The following is a 24,017-nucleotide window of genomic DNA, read 5'->3' as shown; positions in this document are numbered from 1 at the left end:
CTGACTATGACTACGCGGTGTTTCTCACGTGTATCACGACTTTCCCTCCTTTTTCATGACCTACAGCTTTCCTCAAGTATGTTGTGTGGCCCCAGTGTCAATAAAGGGTGTCACATTTGCGATTTCAGTGCCATTTCTAACAGATAGGATCTATCTCTCGATTGACGTGGCAGGGCCTGGGAGACACAATAGGCAAGACAGTTTGCATTTGGTTCACTTTTGTTCTCTGTATTTTTTTTTCCCCATTCCAGCAAGATTGTATATTGATTTGTTTTTCAATAGAAAATGTTAAAGTTATATAGATTTACAGATAGAAAAAAAAAGGAGACACTATAGATCAGAGCCAGGTTTTTTTGTTGTTGGCAATAAATAGGTTGGCGATCGTTGGCATCAAATTGAGGATTGGTGACGTGGGTGTTAAATTACTCGTCGTCATCATCATCATCGTCATCGTCGTCATCATCATCGTCATCGTCATCGTCGTCATCGTCATCGTCGTCATCGTCATCATCGTCATCATCATCATCATCGTCGTCGTCGTCGTCATCATCTTCGGTGTTTACCTCACCAGAAAGAACATCCTCAATCCAATCCTCCAACTCATCAGCACTCGGTAAGTCATCTTCGTCCATGTCGAGCCAGACACTGTCAGCCTGCGGGGCGAATACAAGGGGATAGTCATCCCAAAAAACAAACAAGGAATTCAATGCCTAATATCTCTGAATCTTCAAGCCTGAATTCAATTCCTCGTCCCTCAGTCGAAATATCCAATCTTGAATTCAAATCCTAATTCCCAGCTTCTAAATATTAAATCCTGAATTCAATTCCTAATTCCAGATTCTAAATACTCAACCCTGAAGTCGATTCCTTATTCCTCTTTAAATCTTCAAACCTGAATTAAATTCATCATCCTTGATTCTAAATTTTCAACCTGATTTCAAATCCTATTTTCAGATTCTAAATCTTCAATTTCAAATTCCTTTCTGAATCTCACATGCATGTCTTAAATTCTGAATTCAGTTTCTTATCATTCAGTCTACTCACTTCTCAGTCAACTCTTAAGCTTTCAATTCCAGTGTGAATTTCTCACCACTGATTCTAAATTTGTAAACCTGAGCTTAATTTCAAAGTTCAGATGTTCCGTCTTCAATTCTGAATTCAGTTCCTAATTTCTAACTCCAAGTCTTCAATTTGGAAGAAAATTCCTGTTCTAGATTCTAAATCCTTAAACCTGAATTCAGTCTCTAATCCAGAATTCAATATGATTTCTGATCCCTGAATTTAGCTTAATCCTGGAATCAATCTCTGATCCGAGATCCATCCTGATTTCAATAATAAGATTAGATTCTAATTCCTTCTTGTGTCTCTGACTTCAACACAATCATGAATTCACCCTCTAATCCTGCATTATTTCAGATAAATACTGAATTGAATATCCATCCTTGATTCTAAACCTCCAAACATAAATTAAATCGCTAGTTCTAGATTCTGACTTTGCTCCTGACCTTACCAATTTTTAATGAATTCTCAATCCAATCTCTCATCCCTGACTCCCAAACCAAAACTGAATTCAACATTGAGTCCCTGATTTCAAATTAAACTGAATCCGGGCTCTAATCACCGAATCGAGATCAGTCGTGCTTGCATTTGCAAAGGAGTTGATTGTTTCCTTATCCTGAGAGCTTTTGAAACGCGTAAACATTGACTTTCAAAAGCAGATGGGTGGCGGAACTTAATCTCGTAGGGAGATAGTTGGAGGGGTTTGTTCACTGGGTCATTCATAACAGTTGAAAGGTCAGCAAAAATTAATCCTGGGATGATGTTTCTTTGGCAAGATACAGGACTGGTCAGTACACGTTCGGAATGCTGATTTTTCGCTATTCTGCAGGGAAGAGTCCGGACTCAGAAGAAATACTGGAGACTGGTGTGGGCAGAAACTATGAGGAGCCTTGAAAACCCCTTGGACCATCGTTACTTCAGTGTAGTTGAGAGAATGGGTCTGTTGTAAAGCCCGTAAGTTGCTGCACTTTTGGAGCACTGTGTCCAGTTCTGGTCACCCTGTTACTGGAAGGATATTATTAAATTGAAGAGGGTGCAGAAAAAGATTTACCAGGATGTTACCGAGACTGGAGGGTTTGAGTTATAAGGAGAGGTGGGGGTGGGCTGAGACTTCTTTTCCCTGGAGCACGGGAGGTTGAGGTGTGACATTATAGAGGTTTATAAAATCACAAGGAACATAAAGTGAATAGCAGCGATATGTTTTACCCGGGGTGGGGGAGTTCAAAACTGGAGTGCATAGGTTGAAGGTGAGAGGGGAAAGATTTAAAAGGGACCTGGGAGTCAACGATTTCACGCAGAGGGTGATGTGTATATGGAAGGAGCTGCCAGAGGAAGTGTTAAATGCAGGATATGGTTACAATATTTAAAAGGCATCTGGATGGGGATATGAATAGGAAAGGTTTAGAGGGACATGAGGCAAATGCTGGCAAATGGGACTAGATTTAGTTAGGAACCTGGTCAGCAAGGATTGGTTGGACCGAAGGGTTTGTTTCCATGCTGTACAACTCTATCTGCTTGCTACAACTGAACACGATTAGATCTCAGAAAAGCCCAGGGTATAGCTCCAGCCTGGTGCAGCTAGCTGTCGGTGAAAAGCTGGAGTGATGATGATGAATCAGAGCTGGAGTGTAGTGGAAACAGTGTAGTGCTGATCCACACAGATCAGCAAACGCGATCCCACATTCGAATACGAATGAGTTTCGATGATCAGCGGTGTGATTGACTTCTGGGGGGAGTCACTGAGAAAGTTGGGGGGATCTACCTTGCTCGGGTCCAGGGTTTCCAACACTGTGATTTGGCCACCTTTATGACATGCTAGTTCTGAGTGTTCAAATTAGTTTGTAGATGTGTTGTAAATTGTATCACCCTTTCCCAACATTGTAAAGTACATTAATATTGCTTGTTTGTTCTGAACTCATGAACTGTGTGGCTTTATTTTCCTAACTGGTCCTACAGGATCTCATCTTTTGTCTATCGAACAAAAATAAAGGTTATCGATCCATAACCAGATCGTACCTTACAGTTGGTAGTCAGATCTGGCATTGTGACTGTCACGATTAGTCCTGAATTCAGTCCTTAATTCTTCATTCAAGATCAAATCTGTTTCAGATTTTTAATTCTTGAATTCAATCCAATTCTGTCTCTAATCCTTGAATCCCAATTACTTCCACAATTAAATTGCTAATCAAAGATACCAGATCAACCTTGAATTCAATCTCTAAGCCCTGCAAACAGATTAATAGTAAATTGAAATTGCAAATTCCTGAATCTGGATCATTCCTGATTTTAATCTCCAATTCTTGAATCGAGGTCAAACCTGAATTCAATCTCAAATTCTTGAGTCCATATCAATCCTGAATTCAATTTCAAATTCTTAATTCCAGATCATTCCTGAATTCAATGTTTGATGCCTAAATATAATCTCTGGTCTCTGAATCATGATCAATTCTGAAGTTAATCTCTTAACCCTGAATATAAATCATTCCTGAAAACAATCACTAATCCTTGAACCCAATTAGTCTGAATTCAACCTGAACCCTGATTCCAAAACAATTCTGAATTTGGTTTTTTAAAGCCTTTAATCAACATCTGAACATCCAAGCCATGTATCTAGATCAATCATGAATTTCTGAATTGAAATCTGTCATGAATTCAATCTCAAATTTCTGAATTGACATCTGTCATGAATTCAATCTCAAATTTCTGAATTGAAATCTCTCATGAATTCAATCTCAAATTTCTGAATTGAAATCTGTCATGAATTCAATCTCAAATTCCTGAATTGAAATCGCTCATGAATTCAATCTCAAATTTCTGAATTAACATCTGTCATGAATTCAATCTCAAATTTCTGAATTGAAATCTGTCATGAATTCAATCTCAAATTTCTGAATTGAAATCGCTCATGAATTCAATCTCAAATTTCTGAATTAACATCTGTCATGAATTCAATCTCAAATTTCTGAATTGAAATCTGTCATGAATTCAATCTCAAATTCCTGAACCCCAATCAACCTTGAAGTTAATCTTTAATCTCTGAATCCAGTTTAGCTCTGATTTCAACCTCCAGTCTCTAAATTGGGAAATACTTACATCTGTGACATTGACCACCCCAATCTGGGGCTCAGAGAGATCGATATCAAATGTCTTCTCCCAGTAAGGGTTCAACTGTAAAAGAAGAAATGGAAGCTGCTCACTCCACAGATCTGATCGTTGCTTGGTTTGTGGAATTCTGATCATAAGCTTGTGACTGTGGGGTGGGGAGGGGGGATGGGAGGAAGAGGAGGAGACAGACTCCAGAGACACTGAGCTGTCCGAGTCGCCACCCTTCTTGAGTGGGACAGTCCGGGAGTGTATCGCTGGATGTAACCAAAACTCTTCCCTCCCCAGCATGGAGGGTCTACCCTAACTGGGGTAGCCATGGGTTATCCCATTGCAAGTACATCACCCCCTCTCATTGGATGGGACGTTCCAGGGCCAGACCACAAAACAATGGACACTGAATCTGTGAATGACAGAATCGAGGGTTATTTTATTTGACCATGTATTCACCTGCCAGCCCTCCCCAAGTGGGATAGTCCCATGGGGCGCGGGTACGATGCCATTCTGGAATGGAAGAGTCCAGTGTTATATCACTGGACAGCTGAGGCCTACTGACCACAGGCACCCAATCGCGCCCTCCCCCCCCCCCCCCCCCCCCAATCCTAAGTGGGATAGCCTGGACGCTTCAGGTAAGGGGGACACCGACTGGCAGTACAGAGATACACCCTCTGCCTGGCATCCTGGCACATCTTCTTGGCTTGAAAATGCACGATGGCGCGGCATGGGGAAGACCAATGGGGAGAGCGGTGGGGTGGAGGGGTGAGGAAGGGGGCAAGGGGAGGATGGGGAATTGGCCAACAAGAGGTGGTGGGGTGGGTGGGGGGGGGGGTGGTGAATGGGTGATGAGGGGGTGGTTGGAGGTGAGTCACAAAGTATGGTTTGGGTATGGGGCGGAAATGAGGTGGGGGGGATAGTGGGGGAGGGGAACGTGCATGGTTGGGGGTGGGGGGGGGGAGGGGGTTGTTACCAGCGGGAAGTCCTCCGGATCGATCCAGATGATGCTCAGGTCTGGGTTGTCGGTGTTATCCTCAGCCACCTCCTTCACGACCTCGAGGAACTCGTAGCCGTCTGGGGACGGGAGGCCAAAGCAAGGCAGAGAGAGAGAGAGAGAGAGAGAGAGAGTAGGCGTTAGCTTACCATGGCAGGTGCGCTGGAGCACAGAAATACAGGAGGACAGTGCTGCCATCCCAGGCATGGCGGTACCGAGGGACAAAGTCTGGCGTACAACCAAGATAAATAAAGGAATAAAATGGGAAGAAAGACCTAGGGGTGGGTGGGGTGAGGAAACATCCCATTCCCTACCCCCGCCCTGCACTCCAGAAGACAGCCCTGCTCGATCCAACCAAACCACACTCCACATCTCCCCCCCCAGTGTCCAGCAATGACCCAGACCTGAAACACAACTCACCAGCCTGGTATCCCTCAGTTAGACCACACTTGGAGCACCGTGCACAGTTCTGGTCTCCGTATCCCTCAGTTAGACCACACTTGGAGCACCGTGCACAGTTCTGGTCTCTGTATCCCTCAGTTAGACCACACTTGGAGCACCGTGCACAGTTCTGGTCTCTGTATCCCTCAGTTAGACCACACTCGGAGCACCGTGCACAGTTCTGGTCTCCGTATCCCTCAGTTAGACCACACTTGGAGCACCGTGTACAGTTCTGGTCTCCGTATTCCTCAGTTAGACCACACTTGGAGCACCGTGTACAGTTCTGGTCTCTGTATCCCTCATTTAGACCACACTTGGAGCACCGTGTACAGTTCTGGTCTCCGTATCCCTCAGTTAGACCACACTCGGAGCACCGTGCACAGTTCCGGTCTCCGTATCCCTCAGTTAGACCACACTTGGAGCACCGTGCACAGTTCTGGTCTCTGTATCCCTCAGTTAGACCACACTTGGAGCACCGTGCACAGTTCTGGTCTCCGTATCCCTCAGTTAGACCACACTTGGAGCACCGTGCACAGTTCTGGTCTCCATATCCCTCAGTTAGACCACACTTGGAGCATCGTGCACAGTTCTGGTCTCTATATCCCTCAGTTAGACCACACTCGGAGCACCGTGCACAGTTCTGGTCTCTGTCTCCCTCAGTTAGACCACACTTGGAGCACCGTGCACAGTTCTGGTCTCTGTATCCCTCAGTTAGACCACACTTGGAGCACCGTGCACAGTTCTGGTCTCCGTATCCCTCAGTTAGACCACACTTGGAGCACCGTGCACAGTTCTGGTCTCTGTATCCCTCAGTTAGACCACACTCGGAGCACCGTGTACAGTTCCGGTCTCCGTATCCCTCAGTTAGACCACACTTGGAGCACCGTACACAGTTCTGGTCTCCGTATCCCTCAGTTAGACCACACTTGGAGCACCGTGCGCAGTTCTGGTCTCCGTATCCCTCAGTTAGACCACACTTGGAGCACCGTACACAGTTCTGGTCTCCGTATCCCTCAGTTAGACCACCCTTGGAGCACCGTGCACAGTTCTGGTCTCTATATCCCTCAGTTAGACCACACTTGGAGCACCGTGTACAGTTCTGGTCTCCGTATCCCTCAGTTAGACCACCCTTGGAGCACCGTGTACAGTTCTGGTCTCTGTATCCCTCAGTTAGACCACACTTGGAGCACCGTGCACAGTTCTGGTCTCCGTATCCCTCAGTTAGACCACCCTTGGAGCACCGTGTACAGTTCTGGTCTCTGTATCCCTCAGTTAGACCACACTTGGAGCACCGTGCACAGTTCTGGTCTCTGTATCCCTCAGTTAGACCACACTTGGAGCACCGTGCACAGTTCTGGTCTCCGTATCCCTCAGTTAGACCACACTTGGAGCACCGTGCACAGTTCTGGTCTCTATATCCCTCAGTTAGACCACCCTTGGAGCACCGTGTACAGTTCTGGTCTCCATATCTCTCAGTTAGACCACACTTGGAGCACCGTGCACAGTTCTGGTCTCTATATCCCTCAATTAGACCACACTTGGAGCACCGTGCACAGTTCTGGTCTCCGTATCCCTCAGTTAGACCACACTTGGAGCACCGTGTACAGTTCCGGTCTCCGTATCCCTCAGTTAGACCACACTCGGAGCACCGTGCACAGTTCTGGTCTCTATATCCCTCAATTAGACCACACTTGGAGCACCGTGCACAGTTCTGGTCTCCGTATCCCTCAGTTAGACCACACTTGGAGCACCGTGTACAGTTCTGGTCTCTGTATCCCTCAGTTAGACCACACTTGGAGCACCGTGCACAGTTCTGGTCTCCGTATCCCTCAGTTAGACCACACTTGGAGCACCGTGCACAGTTCTGGTCTCGGTATCCCTCAGTTAGACCACACTTGGAGCACCGTGCACAGTTCTGGTCTCGGTATCCCTCAGTTAGACCACACTTGGAGCACCGTGCACAGTTCTGGTCTCCGTATCCCTCAGTTAGACCACACTTGGAGCACCGTGTACAGTTCAGGTCTCTGTTTACCTGTCTCTTGAATAATGGTGAATGTATGACCATTGATGATAATTCTCTTTGTATTGGGGCCAATCCCACTGGGTTTAGGAGGAGTTTGGGATATAGACTGCGAAATGGGCCAACCTCAGACATGGATTGTGTGGGGTAAGCCCGCAGCAGTTTGGGAGCTGGCTGGGGAAGTGTCAGTGAAATGGGATCCCTTCCTGGAGATTGGAACACAAGGAATTGATTGGCTGCTTTGAGCACCCACGTGATGGGTTCACATTGACCTGACATCTAGAATCCGAAAGGCCCTAATTCTCAAAGTGCCCTCCATCTGACTCTCGGGTAAACTCAAGTAACAGGCGGCTGTGTGTCTCTCCCGGAGGGCCAGTGCCTGCAGAGAATCTCTCTCAGGTCTCTGAGAGTTGACGTCTCCCCGCTCCCTCCCCTCTCTGCAACACGCCACTGCAAGATGGAAGATGGTTTGGAGTGGGTTTGGGTTGGGTGGGTACAATGGGGGCTGCTTTTCAATATGGCCGCTCCCTCGCCCTTCTCTGCTCCAGGGAACGTCAATCAAAGCCGCTCCGCCTCTCCCGATCGGAGCGTCCCGCCATTCCAGGGATTGGCAGGGACTGCCTCTGCTTAGTTGAAGCCATATGTCGGCCAATCAAACCATCAGGACCGCTCCGCCCTGAGGATGCTGAACAGTACGGCGTCGGCCATGACGCTGAACTAAACTAATCCCTTCTGCCCACCCCTGGACCATATCCCTCCAATCCTTGCATATCCATCTCAAAGCCCCTTTAACACCCCTGTCGTATCTGTCCCCAGCAGCCCCCACACTCCCTTAGCAGCGTGTTCCACCCTCCCCCCACTCTCTGTGTAAAACAACTTGCCCCTCACTCTCGAACATTCCCGATGATCCTCAGCCCCACTTTCCTGCCTTTTCCCCTCGACGCCCCTTCCTGACTAAAAATCCCTCTCGGCCTTGACATTTCAAGAAGGTCACCTCCGATTCTCCTCAACTCCAGTGAGTACGGACCCGACCTACTCCCCTCCATCAGGCAGTCCCCTCCATCCCCCGGGGATTGGTCTTCTCCAATCTCCCTCCAATGCCGTCATCCAGGCCTAACCGATTCATGGAGTCAGTCAGCACAGAGGCAGACCCTTCGGCCTAACTAATCCAAGCCGACCAGAATCCCCAAGCTAACCTAGTCCCGCCAGGCCCATAGCCCTCCCAAACCCTTTCCTGTTCACGTCCTTATCCCAAATGTCTTTGAAACACCGTCACTGTACCCACACCCACAAGTTCCTTTGCCCAGTCATTCCTCACACGAACCACCCTCTGCGTAAAATATTTGCCCCTCGCGTCTTTTATAAATCTTTCTCCTCTCACCTTAAGAATGCGCGACCTCATCTTGAATTCCCCCCACCTCAGGGGAAAAGACCTTGCCTATTTATCCTATCCATGCCCCTCATGATTTTTATAAACCTCTATAAGGTCGCCCCTCAGCCTCCGACGCTCCAGGGGAAACAAAGTCTCAGCCTAACCTGCCTCCCCTTAAAACTCTCCATCCCCAGCAACCTCCTGGTAAATCCCTTCTGAACCCTCTCTGGGTTAATCATCTCCTTCCTGTAACAGGGCGCCCGGAACTGGACACAGTGCTCCAGACGAGACCTCACCAATGTCCTGTACAACCCCAACATGGCATCCCCAACTCCTGTACTCCAAGGACTGAGCAAGCGTGCTAAACACCTTAACCCCCCCCCCCCCGCTCTGTCTACATGTGACACAAACTTCAAAGAATTATGTCCCTGAACCCCTTTCTTTTTAATTTGTCTTTTCACAGGATGGAGTCTTCTCTGGCTAGACTCAGCAATTATTACCCGTCCCTAATTACCCAGAGGGCAGTTGGCGGTCAACCAGGTTGGAGTGGGTCTGGAGTCACGTGTAGGCCCAGACCGGGTGAGGATGGCAGATTCCTTCCCTGGGGTTTTTTCAGGACGCTAAATAATAACTTCATTATCACTATTTGGAGACGCCAGTGTTGGACCGGGGTGTACAAAGTTAAAAATCCCACAACGTGAGGGAGCGACGCTCCGAAAGCTCGCGCGTCCAATTAATCCCGTTGGACTATAACCTGGCGTTGTGGGATTCTTAACTTCATTATCACTGTCACTCAGATTGACGTTTGATTCTGGAACCAATCCTCCCTGGACCCCAGTTCCTTCAGCATCGTAAGCGACAGGATAAGGGGGTTTAAGGGGAGGCGGTATTATCGCTGGAGTGTTCGTCCCAGAGACACAGGCGGGGGACCCCGGTTTGGATCCCGCCCCGGCAGATGGTGGCATTTGGATTCAGGAAATGTCTGGGGATGAAGGCTCTCGGGATGACCGTGTCAGGGAAAACCCATCCGGTGCACTACTGTCCCCTGAGGGAAGGGCTCTGGCCGCTCCCACCTGGTAGACAGACAGGCGAGAGGCCAGGCAGCATCAAGGAGACGTTTCGGGTGTGACCTTTCTTCAGGTGAGGGGGAGCTGCAGATAAAGGGGGTGGCGAAGTGAAGACAGGCTGAGGGTACGGCCTGGGGTTGGGTCAATGGGAGCAATGGACCCGGTTGGTGACAGGGAAGTGGGGGGGGGGGGGGGGGGAAGGGGGTTGGTGGAGGGGCATGGGAAGGGAGTCAGGGGAATGGCAAAGGGGAGGCTATCCGAAATCGCCGAATCCAGTGTTGAGTCCCCCCGGGCCTCCCAGGCGGAAGGTGAGGCCTCGTTCCTCCAGTTTTCGGTTTGGTCCATTGTGGATGGTCACGTCGGAAAGGGAGAGGGAAGGGGGATTGAAATGGGCGGAGAGCGGGAGGTTCAGTCAGCCCACCCCCCCCCCCCCCACTCCCCCCTCCTCCCCCACCACCCCGTGCGGTCCTGGGTGGGATGCTCATCGACACGTCCCCGATGTGGAGAAGCGTCTCTGTAGTTATACTCAAGACCTTGTCTTCTCCACCTCCTGGCGCTGCCTGGCTTGCTGTGTTCTTCCAGCCTCTCCTGGATTCCAAACTCTGCGAGGGCTTTTTTGGGTTTTGTGGTTTCCGCGCTTACCTCTTGTCCGATTTTTAAATAAAAAAAATAACACGGACCCCACACCCCACCCCCGACCCCCGCCAAAGGGCCAATCTGAGGATTCAATCCCCCAGGGCACAGGATACGTCAGGACACTGAGTAAAGTTACAGAGGAGATCGACGGTTAATGAGTGATGGGTGTTAGGATCGGCCGCAATGGCAGAGCAACGTCGAGGGGCCGAATGGCCTCCTCCTGCTTTGGGATCCGGTGCTCCCCTCTCTGAACGTGGCCCACCCCAGCGCAGTCCGGGCTGAGGAATGCCCTGGCAACATAGTGGAATAGCTGTGATTCGAACACCCCCCCCCTGCGTCACCACCACATGGTCCACTCCTTGGTATCCACACATTCCAGTCTCTGGGAATCTCACCTGCATCATCTTCCTCTGCAAAGACCACAATGTGTATTCCGTTTATATCGTCCTCCTGGAGAGAGAGAGAGAGATACGGGGAGAGAGGGGGGAGGGGGAGAGAGGGAGGAGTGGGAGAGGTGGGGGGGAGAGAGAGAGAGAGGGGGAGAGAGAGGGGGGAAGAAGTAGGAGGAGAGAGAGAGAGAGAGAGAAACGGTGGAGAGAGGGGGGAGATGGAGAAAGGGAGAGCAGGAGAGACGGGGGAGAGAGAGAGAGAGAGAGAGAGAGAAACAGGGGAGGGAGGGGAGAGAGAGACACGGGCAGAGAGAGACAGAGAGAGAGACAGGGAAAGAGAGCGAGACAGAAAGAGAGAGACAGAGAGACAGAGAGAGGGAGACAGACAGAGAATCAAACAGATGGAAAGAGAGAGAGAGAGACAGATGGAAAGAGAGAGAGAGAGAGAGTGACAGAGGAAGAGCGAAAGAGAGAGACAGAGTGAAAAGAAATGTCAGTGAGATTTCAGTGAGGTTAGTAGAATAATTCCAGTACGCTGTCTCCCTGTATTTACCCGCGGAGAGTCCCTGACACTGACCCGGCTCCCTCAGACCCTGCTCTCAGAGTGAACAGAACCTCTGACCAGCCTGTTTAGATCTATCAGCCAGGGCTCCCTGATTGGCCCGGGATAACAGCCCCCACTCAGGGGACTCCTGTTCTCTGAGGTGCCCCTGGCTGACCTCGCGACAATCACGAGGGTTAGTCAAAGGTCAACTACCCCGCAGGTCCTGGGCAGTGACAGCAGAGCAAAGGGACAACCACGAAGGGAAGGAGCAGGAGACACTGACACTTACCCAGGTTTCATACATGCTATCAGGCTTCAACTTCCTGAGAGTGGCTCTGAAATGATACACAACATCAGCATGACTGTCAGAGACAGCAACACAACATCACCTCAAACACAGTGAGCAGCACACGCTCAGATACACAGTACAGCTCCCTCTACACTGTCCCCCCATCAAACACTCCCAGGGACAGGGACAGCACGGGGTGAGATACAGAGGACAGTACCCACCACACTGTCCCCCATCAAACCCTCCCAGGACAGGGACAGCACGGGGTTAGATACAGAGTAAAGCTCTCTCTACACTGTCCCCCATCAAACACTCCCAGGACAGGGACAGCACAGGGTTAGATACAGAGTAAAGCTCTCTCTACACTGTCCCCCATCAAACACTCCCAGGACGGGGACAGCACGGGGTTAGATACAGAGTAAAGCTCCCTCTACACTGTCCCCCATCAAACACTCCCAGGACAGGGACAGCACGGGGTTAGATACAGAGTAAAGATCCCTCTACACTGTCCCCCCATCAAACACTCCCAGGACAGGGACAGCACGGGGTTAGATCCAGAGTAAAGCTCCCTCTACACTGTCCCCCATCAAACCCTCCCAGGACAGGGACAGCACGGGGTTAGATCCAGAGTAAAGCTCTCTCTACACTCTCACCCCACCAAACCCTCCCAGGACAGGGACAGCACGGGGTTAGATCCAGAGTAAAGCTCCCTCTCTCACTCCCAGCAGTGAGCTGTTGCTGGTTTCGTTACCTTTTATGCTTGTTCACATAATCTACAATTTCTTTCTCTGTTTGTGTCTTTCCTGGCAATGTGTCAGATTCATCCATAAATGGCTCGTAGAAATCAATTTGGTTCAATTTCAGATCAAGATCATTTGCTACCTGTGGGACAGAGAGATCCAGGTCAATCACAGAATGATGCAGTCTCACAGAAAGGGTGAACTCTGATGATTGGGTCAGTCCATTAAAACCTTGTTTCACTTTTACAACAGGAACTGGCCGAAACTTCAATCTGCCATTGTACCTCAGCTCAACGTTAGTATGTCGTCATACACATCACCGAAAACAAATCTCAATTCAACAACAACGATTAGTCATCTCCGATTAAACCACGTCATCATTCCATTTACTACAAAAACATTCATCACTCCCTCAATTCAATACCATCATCACTCTCTCAATTCGATACAATCACCACTCTCTCAATTCAATATAATCACTGATTCATCAATTCAATACAATCACCACTCCCTCAATTCAATACAATTATCTCTCCCTCAATTCAATGCAATTATCACTCTCTCAATTCGATACAATCACAGCTCTCTCAATTCAATAAAACCATCTCTTCCTCAATTCAGTACAACCTTCACTCTCTTAATTCATTACAATCACCACTCCCTCAATTCAATACAATCACCACTCCCTCAATTCAATACAATCACCGCACCCTCAATTTAATACAATCACTGCTCCCTCAATTCAATTCAACCACCACTCCCTCAATATAATCACTGCTCCCTCAATTCATGACAGTCACCACACCCTCAATTCAATACAATTATCACTCTCTGAATTCAATACAATCACCACTCCCTCAATTCAATACAATCACCACTCCCTCAATTCAATACAATCACCGCCCCCTCAATTTAATACAATCACTGCTCCCTCAATTCAATTCAACCACCACTCCCTCAATATAATCACTGCTCCCTCAATTCATGACAGTCACCACTCCCTCAATTCAATACAATTATCACTCTCTGAATTCAATACAATCCCTCAGTTCAATACAATAGCCGCACCCTCAATTTAATACAATCACTGCTCACTTATTTCAAGACAATCACCGCTCCCTCTTTTCAATACACTCACCGCTCCCTCAACTCAATACAATCACTGCTCCCTCAATTCAATATAATCACCACTCCCTCAACTCAATACAATCACTGCTCCCTCAATTCAATACAATCACTGCTCCCTCAATTCAATACAATCACTGCTCCCTCAATTCAATACAATCACTGCTCACTCAATTCAATACAATCACTGCTCCCTCAATTCAATACAATCACTGCTCACTCAATTCAATACAATCACTGCTCCCTCAATTGAATACAATCACCGCTCCCTCAATTCAATACAATCACTGCTCACTCAATTCAATACAATCACCACTCCCTGAATGCAATACAATCACCACTCCCTCAATTCAATACAATCACTGCTCCCTCAATTCAATACTATCACTGCTCCCTCAATTCAATACTATCGCTGCTCCCTCAATTCAGTATAATCACCGCTCACTCAATTCAATACAATCGCTGCTCCCTCAATTCAACACAATTACCACTCCCTCAATTCAATACAATTACCACTCCCTCAATTGAATACAATCATCGCTCCCTCAATTCAATACAATCACTGCTCCCTCAATTGATCACAATCACCGCTCCCTCAATTCAATACAATTCCCTCTCCCACAATTGAGCACAATCACTACTCTCAAGTCAAAATCACCGCTCCCTCAATTCAATACAATTACCACTCCCTCAAATCAATACAATCACTGCTCTCTCAATTCAATGTAATCACTGCTCCCTCAATTCCATACAATCATTGCTCCCTCAATTTAATACAATCACCGCTCCCTCAATTCAATTCAACCACCACTCCCTCAATGTAATCACTGCTCCTTGAATTCATGACAGTCACCACACCCTCAATTTAATACAATTATCACTTTCTGAATTCAATACAATCACTGCTCCCTCAATTCAATACAATCACCACTCCCTCAATTCAATACAATCACTGCTCCCTCAATTCAATACAATCACTGCTACCTCAATTCAATACAAACACTGCTCCCTCAATGCAATACAATCACCGCTCTCTCAATTTAATACAATCACTGCTCACTCAATTTAATACAATCACTGCTCCCTCAATTCAATACAATCACTGCTCACTCAATTCAGTACAATCACCACTCCCTCAATTTAATACAATCACTGCTCCCTCAATTTAATTCAATCACCGCTCCCTCAATACAATACAATCACTGCTCCCTGAATTCAATACGATCACAGCTCCCACAATTCAATACAATCACTGCTCCCTCAATTGAATACAATCACCGCTCCCTCAATTCAATACAATCACTGCTCACTCAATTCAATACAATCACCACTCCCTGAATGCAATACAATCACCACTCCCTCAATTCAATACAATCACTGCTCCCTCAATTCAATACTATCACTGCTCCCTCAATTCAATACTATCACTGCTCCCTCAATTCAGTATAATCACCGCTCACTCAATTCAATACAATCGCTGCTCCCTCAATTCAACACAATTACCACTCCCTCAATTCAATACAATTACCACTCCCTCAATTGAATACAATCATCGCTCCCTCAATTCAATACAATCACTGCTCCCTCAATTGATCACAATCACCGCTCCCTCAATTCAATACAATTCCCTCTCCCACAATTGAGCACAATCACTACTCTCAAGTCAAAATCACCGCTCCCTCAATTCAATACAATTACCACTCCCTCAAATCAATACAATCACTGCTCTCTCAATTCAATGTAATCACTGCTCCCTCAATTCCATACAATCATTGCTCCCTCAATTTAATACAATCACCGCTCCCTCAATTCAATTCAACCACCACTCCCTCAATGTAATCACTGCTCCTTGAATTCATGACAGTCACCACACCCTCAATTTAATACAATTATCACTTTCTGAATTCAATACAATCACTGCTCCCTCAATTCAATACAATCACCACTCCCTCAATTCAATACAATCACTGCTCCCTCAATTCAATACAATCACTGCTACCTCAATTCAATACAAACACTGCTCCCTCAATGCAATACAATCACTGCTCACTCAATTTAATACAATCACTGCTCCTCAATTCAATACAATCACTGCTCACTCAATTCAGTACAATCACCACTCCCTCAATTTAATACAATCACTGCTCTCTCAATTTAATTCAATCACCGCTCCCTCAATACAATACAATCACTGCTCCCTGAATTCAATACGATCACAGCTCCGACAATTCAATACAATCACTGCTCCCTCAATTCAATACAATCACCGCTCCCTCAATTCAATACAATCACAGCTCCCACAATTCAATACAATCACTGCTCACTCAATTCAGTGCAATCACCACTCCCTCAATTCCATACAATCGCCACTCCCTCAATTCAATACAATCACCGCTCCCTCAATTGATCACAATCACCGCTCCCTCAATTCAATACAATTCCCTCTCCCACAATTGAGCACAATCACTACTCTCAAGTCAAAATCACCGCTCCCTCAATTCAATACAATTACTGCTCCCTCAATTCAATACAATTACCACTCCCTCAATTCAATACAATCACCACTCCTTCAATTCAATATAATTATCTCTCCCTCAATTCAATACAATTACCACTCCCTCAATTCAATACAATCACCACTCCTTCAATTCAATATAATTATCTCTCCCTCAATTCAATACAATCACCACTCCCTCAATTCAATACTATCACTGCTCCCTCAATTCCATATAATTACCTCTCCCACAATTGAATACAGTCACCACTCTCAAGTCAAATTCACTGCTCCCTCAATTCAATACAATTACTGCTCCCTCAATTCAATACAATTACCAGTCCCTCAATTCAATACAATCACCACTCCCTCAATTCAATATAATTACCTCTCCCTCAATTCAATACAATCACCACTCCCTCAATTCAATACAATCACTGCTCCCTCAATTCAATATAATTACCTCTCCCTCAATTGAATACAATCACCACTCTCAAGTCAAAAATCACTGCTCCCTCAATTCAATACAATTACCACTCCCTCAATTCAATACAATCACCACTCCTTCAATTCAATATAATTACCTCTCCCTCAATTCAATACAATCACCACTCCCTCAATTCAATATAATTACCTCTCCCTCAATTCAATACAATCACCACTCCCTCAATTCAATACAATCACTGCTCCCTCAATTCAATATAATTACCACTCCCTCAATTCAATACAATCACCACTCCTTCAATTCAATATAATTATCTCTCCCTCAATTCAATACAATCACCACTCCCTCAATTCAATACTATCACTGCTCCCTCAATTCATTATAATTACCTCTCCCACAATTGAATACAATCACCACTCTCAAGTCAAAATCACTGCTCCCTCAATTCAATACAATTACTGCTCCCTCAATTCAATACCATGACCGTTCCATCAATTCAATACAATCACCATTCTGTCAATTCATCACAAAAATTGCTCTCTCAATTCAATGTGAACACTGTTCCCTCAATTTGTTACAATCATTACTCTCTCAATTCAATTCAATGACTGCTCTCTCATTTCAATATAATTACATTTCCCTCAATTTAATACAATCACCGCTCTCTCAATTTAATACAATCACTGCTCCCTCAATTCAATTCAATCACCAATCCCTCAATTCAATAAAAACATCTCTCTCACTTCAATACAATCACTGCTCACTCAATTCAATACAATTCTCTCTCTCTCAATTCAATACAATCATAGCTCTGTCAATTCAACACAATCAATCATTCCTCAATTCAGTACAATCATCACTCTCTTAATTCATTTCAATCACCATTCCCTCAATATAATCACTGCTCCCTCAATTCAATACAATTCTCTCTCTCTCAATCCAATACAATCACTGTTCTCTTAATTCAATAAAATCATCACTTCCTCAATTCAGTACAATCACTGCTCCCTCAATTCAATACAATCATCACTCCCTCAATTCAATACAATCACCACACCCTCAATTCAATTCAATAACCACTCCCTCAATTTAATATAATTGCTGCTCCCAGAATTCAATATAATCACCGATCCATCAATTCAATACAATCACCACTCCCTCAATATAATCACTGCTCCCTCAATTCATAACAGTCACCACACCCTCAATTCAATACAATTACCACTCTTTGAATTCAATGCAAACATTGCTCCCAGAATTCAATATAATCACTGATACATCAATTCAATACAATCACTGCTCCCTCAATTTATCACAGTCACTGCTCCCTCAATTCAATATAATTACCTCTCCCTCAATTGAATACAATCACCACTCCCTCAATTCAATACAACCACCACTTCCTTAATTCTATAAAATATCCCTCTCTCACGTCAATGTAATCACTGCTCCATCAATTCAATACAATCACCGCTCCCTCAATTCAATACAATCACCACTCCCTCAATTCAGTATAATCACCGCTCCCTCAATTCAATACAATCGCTGCTCCCTCAATTCAACACAATTACCACTCCCTCAATTCAATACACTCACCGCTCCCTCAATTGAATACAATCATCGCTCCCTCAATTCAATACAATCACTGCTCCCTCAATTGATCACAATCACCGCTCCCTCAATTCAATACAATTCCCTCCCTCACAATTGAGTACAATCACCACTCTCAAGTCAAAATCACCCCTCCCTCAATTCAATATAATTACCACTCCCTCAAATCAATACAATCACCACTCCCTCAATTCAATATAATTACCTCTCCCTCAATTCAATACAATCACCCCTCCCTCAATTCAATACAATCACTGCTCCCTCAATTCAATATAATTACCACTCCCTCAAATCAATACAATCACTGCTCTCTCAATTCAATATAATTACCACTCCCTCAATTCAATACAATCACCGCTCCCTCAATTCAATATAATTACCACTCCCTCAAATCAATACAATCACCACTCCCTCAATTCAATATAATTACCTCTCCCTCAATTCAATACAATCACCACTCCCTCAATTCAATACAATCACCACTCCCTCAATTCAATATAATTACCTCTCCCTCAATTCAATACAATCACCACTCCCTCAATTCAATACAATCGCCACTCCCTGAATACAATACAATCACCACTCCCTCAATTCAATACAATCACCGCTCCCTCAATTCAATACAATCCCCACTCCCTCTTTTCAATACAATTACCACTCCATCGATTCAATACAATCACTGCTCCCTCAATTCAATACAATCACTGCTCCCTCAATTCAGTACAATCACCACTCCCTCAATTCAATACAATCACCGCTCCCTCAATTTAATACAATCACTGCTCCCTCAATTTAATTCAATCACCGCTCCCTCAATACAATACAATCACCGCTCCCTCAATTTAATACAATCACTGCTCCCTCAATTTAATTCAATCACCGCTCCCTCAATTCAATACAATCACTGCTCTCTCAATTCAATACAATCTTCACTCCCTCTTTTCAATACACTCACCACTCCCTCAATTCAATACAATCACTGCTCCCTCAATTCAATACAATCACTGCTCCCTCAATTCAATACAATCTCCACTCCTTCTTTTCAATACACTCACCACTCCCTCAATTCAATACAATCACCACTCCCTCAATTCAATACTATCACTGCTCCCTCAATTCAGTATAATCACCACTCCCTCAATTCAATGCAATCGCTGCTCCCTCAATTCAACACAATTACCACTCCCTCAATTCATTACACTCACCGCTCCCTCAATTGAATACAATCATCACTCCCTCAATTCAATACAATCACTGCTCCCTCAATTCAATACAATCACTGCTCCCTCAATTGATCACAATCACCGCTCCTTCAATTCAATACCATTCCCTCTCTCACAATTGAGTACAATCACCACTCTCAAGTCAAAATCACCGCTCCCTCAATTCAATATAGTTACCACTCCCTCAATTCAATACAATTACCACTCCCTCAATTCAATACAATCACTGCTCCCTCAATTCAATACAATCACCCCTCCCTCAATTCAATACAATCACTGCTCACTAAATTCAACACAATCACCGCTCCCTCAATTCCATACAATCACCGCTCCCTCAATTCAATACAATCGCTGCTCCCTCAATTGAATACAATCACTGCTCCCTCAATTCAATACAATCACCACTCCCTCAATTCCATACAATCATCTCTCCCTCAATTTAATACAATCACTGCTCCCTCAATTCCATACAATCACCGCTCCCTCAATTCAATACAATCACCACTCCCTCAATTCAATACAATCACCGTTTCCTCAATTCAATACAATCACTGCTCCCTCAATTCCATACAATCACTGCTCCCTCAATTCAATACAATCACCACTTACTCAATTCAACACAGTCACTGCGCCCTCAATTCAATACAATCATCACTCCCTCAATTCAATTCAACCACCACTCCCTCAATATAATCACGGCACCCTCAATTCATGACAGTCACCACACCCTCAATTCAATACAATTATCACTCTCTGAATTCAATACAATCCCTCAGTTCAATACAATAGCCGCACCCTCAATTTAATACAATCACTGCTCACTTATTTCAAGACAATCACCGCTCCCTCTTTTCAATACACTCACCGCTCCCTCAACTCAATACAATCACTGCTCCCTCAATTCAATATAATCACTGCTCCCTCAATTCAATACACTCACCGCTCCCTCAACTCAATACAATCACTGCTCCCTCAATTCAATATAATCACTGCTCCCTCAATTCAATACACTCACCGCTCCCTCAACTCAATACAATCACTGCTCCCTCAATTCAATATAATCACTGCTCCCACAACTCAATACAATCACTGCTCCCTCAATTCAATATAATCACTGCTCCCTCAATTCAATACAATCACCGCTCACTCAATTCAATACAATCACTGCTCCCTCAATTGAATACAATCACCGCTCCCTCAATTCAATACAATCACTGCTCACTCAATTCAATACAATCACCACTCCCTGAATGCAATACAATCACCACTCCCTCAATTCAATACAATCACTGCTCCCTCAATTGAATACAATCACCACTCCCTCAATTCAATACAATCACCACTCCCTGAATGCAATACAATCACCACTCCCTCAATTCAATACAATCACCGCTCCCTCCATTCAATACAATCCCCACTCCCTCTTTTCAATACAATTACCACTCCGTCAATTCAATACAATCACCGCTCCCTCAATTCAATACAATCACTGCTCCCACTATTCAATGCAATCTCCACTCCCTCTTTTCAATACACTCACCACTCCCTCAATTCAATACAATCACTGCTCCCTCAATTCAATACTATCACTGCTCCCTCAATTCAGTATAATCACCGCTCCCTCAATTCAATACAATCGCCGCTCCCTCAATTCAACACAATTACCACTCCCTCAATTCAATACAATCACTGCTCCCTCAATTCAATACAATCACAGCTCCCTCAATTGATTGCAATCACTGCTCCCTCAATTCAATACAATTCCCTCTCTCACAATTGAGTACAATCACCACTCTCAAGTCAAAATCACCCCTCCCTCAATTCAATATATTTCCACTCCCTCAATTCAATACAATCACTGCTCCCTCAATTCAATACAATCTCCACTCCTTCTTTTCAATACACTCACCACTCCCTCAATTCAATACAATCACTGCTCCCTCAATTCAATACTATCACTGCTCCCTCAATTCAGTATAATCACCGCTCCCTCAATTCAATACAACCGCTGCTCCCTCAATTCAACACAATTACCACTCCCTCAATTCATTACACTCACCGCTCCCTTAATTCAATACAATCACTGCTCCCTCAATTCAATACAATCACCACTTACTCAATTCAACACAGTCACTGCGCCCTCAATTCAATACAATCACCACTCCCTCAATTCTATACAATCACCGCTCCCTCAATTCCATACAATCACCGCTCCCTCAATTCAATACAATCACCGCTCCCTCAATTCAATACAATCACCACTCCCTCAATTCAGTATATTCACCGCTCCCTCAATTCAATACAATCGCTGCTCCCTCAATTCAACACAATTACCACTCCCTCAATTCAATACACTCACCGCTCCCTCAATTGAATATAATCATCGCTCCCTCAATTCAATACAATCACTGCTCCCTCAATTGATCACAATCACCGCTCCCTCAATTCAATACCATTCCATCTCTCACAATTGAGTACAATCACCATTCTCAAGTCAAAATCACCAGTCCCTCAATTCAATATAGTTACCACTCCCTCAATTCAATACAATCACCCCTCCCTCAATTCAATACAATCACCACACCCTCAATTCAATACAATCACCACTCCCTCAATTCAATACAATCACTGCTCCCTCAATTCAATACAATCACCACTCCCTCAATTCAATACAATCACTGCTCACTCAATTCAACACAATCACCGCTCCCTCAATTCCATGCAATCACCACTCCCTCAATTCCATACAATCACCGCTCCCTCAATTCAATACAATCGCTGCTCCCTCAATTGAATACAATCAATGCTCCGTCAATTCAATACAATCACCGCTCCCTCAATTCAATACAATCACCACTCCCTCAATTCCATACAATCATCTCTCCCTCAATTCAATAGAATCACTGCTACCTCAATTCCATACAATCACCGCTCCCTCAATTCAATATAATCACCACTCACTCAATTCAATACAATCACCGTTTCCTCAATTCAATACAATCACTGCTCCGTCAATTCCATACAATCACCGCTCCCTCAATTCAATACAATCACCACTTACTCAATTCAACACAGTCACTGCGCCCTCAATTCAATACAATCACCACTCCCTCAATTCAATACAATCACTGTTTCCTCAATTCAATACAATCACTGCTCCCTCAATTCTATACAATCACCGCTCCCTCAATTCAATACAATCACCGTTTCCTCAATTCAATACAATCACTGCTCCGTCAATTCCATACAATCACCGCTCCCTCAATTCAATACAATCACCACTTACTCAATTCAACACAGTCACTGCGCCCTCAATTCAATACAATCACCACTCCCTCAATTCAATACAATCACTGTTTCCTCAATTCAATACAATCACTGCTCCCTCAATTCTATACAATCATCGCTCCCTCGATTCAATACAATCACTGCTCCCTCAATTCCATACAATCACTGCTCCCTCAATTCAATACAATCACTGCTCCCTCAATTCCATACAATCACCGCTCCCTCAATTCAATACAATCACCACTCCCTCAATTCAATTCAATCACCGCTCCTTCAATTCCATACAATCACCGCTCCCTCAATTCCATACAATCACTGCTCCCTCAATTCAATACAATCACCGCTCCCTCAATTCAATACAATCACTGCTCCCTCAATTCAATACAATCACCGCTCCCTCAATTCAATACAATCACCACTCCCTCAATTCAGTATAATCACCGCTCCCTCAATTCAATACAATCGCTGCTCCCTCATTTCAACACAATTACCACTCCCTCAATTCAATACACTCACCGCTCCCTCAATTCAGTACAATCACCGCTCCCTCAATTCCATACAATCACCGCTCCCTCAATTCAATACAATCACCACTCCCTCAATTCAATTCAATCACCGCTCCCTCAATTCAATACAATCACTGCTCCCTCAATTGATCACAATCACCGCTCCCTCAATTCAATACCATTCCCTTTCTCACAATTGAGTACAATCACCACTCTCAAGTCAAAATCACCACTCCCTCAATTCAATATAGTTACCACTCCCTCAATTCAATACAATCACCCCTCCCTCAATTCAATACAATCACTGCTCCCTCAATTCAATATAACTACCACTCCCTCAATTCAATACAATCACCACTCCCTCAATTCAATATAATTACCTCTCCCTCAATTCAATACAATCGCCACTCCCTCAATTCAATACAATCACCACTCCCTCAATTCAATACAATCACCACTCCCTCAATTCAATATAATTACCTCTCCCTCAATTAAATACAATCACCATTCTCAAGTCAAAATCACCACTCCTTCAATTCAATACAATTACCACTCCTTCAATTCAATACAATCACCACTCCCTCAATTTAATACAATCCACTGTCCCTCAATTCAATATAATTACCACTCCCTCAACTCAATACAATCCACTGTCCCTCAATTCAATATAATTACCTC

General features: G+C 44.8%; 1 protein-coding gene across 1 annotated transcript in view; it reads right to left on the bottom strand.

Annotated features, from left to right (window-relative positions):
• Positions 1-207: 207 nt before the first annotated feature.
• The window catches only part of LOC140468579 (calsequestrin-1-like), a 348,864-nt gene continuing 325,054 nt past the window's right edge, over positions 208-24,017 (bottom strand). Inside the window, exons 6-11 of the mRNA XM_072564668.1 lie at positions 12,659-12,789; positions 11,908-11,953; positions 11,081-11,135; positions 5,129-5,229; positions 4,153-4,227; positions 208-653 (exon numbers count right to left, since the gene is read on the bottom strand). Coding sequence (XP_072420769.1) covers positions 423-653; positions 4,153-4,227; positions 5,129-5,229; positions 11,081-11,135; positions 11,908-11,953; positions 12,659-12,789 — 639 coding nt within the window. The 3' untranslated portion in view covers positions 208-422. The remainder of the gene's footprint in view (positions 654-4,152; positions 4,228-5,128; positions 5,230-11,080; positions 11,136-11,907; positions 11,954-12,658; positions 12,790-24,017) is intronic.

The sequence above is a fragment of the Chiloscyllium punctatum genome, chromosome 47 (genome assembly GCF_047496795.1).
Source record: "Chiloscyllium punctatum isolate Juve2018m chromosome 47, sChiPun1.3, whole genome shotgun sequence".
In the NCBI taxonomy this organism is placed as follows: Eukaryota; Metazoa; Chordata; class Chondrichthyes; order Orectolobiformes; family Hemiscylliidae; genus Chiloscyllium; species Chiloscyllium punctatum.
This window is presented reverse-complemented; position numbering and strand designations above follow the sequence as displayed.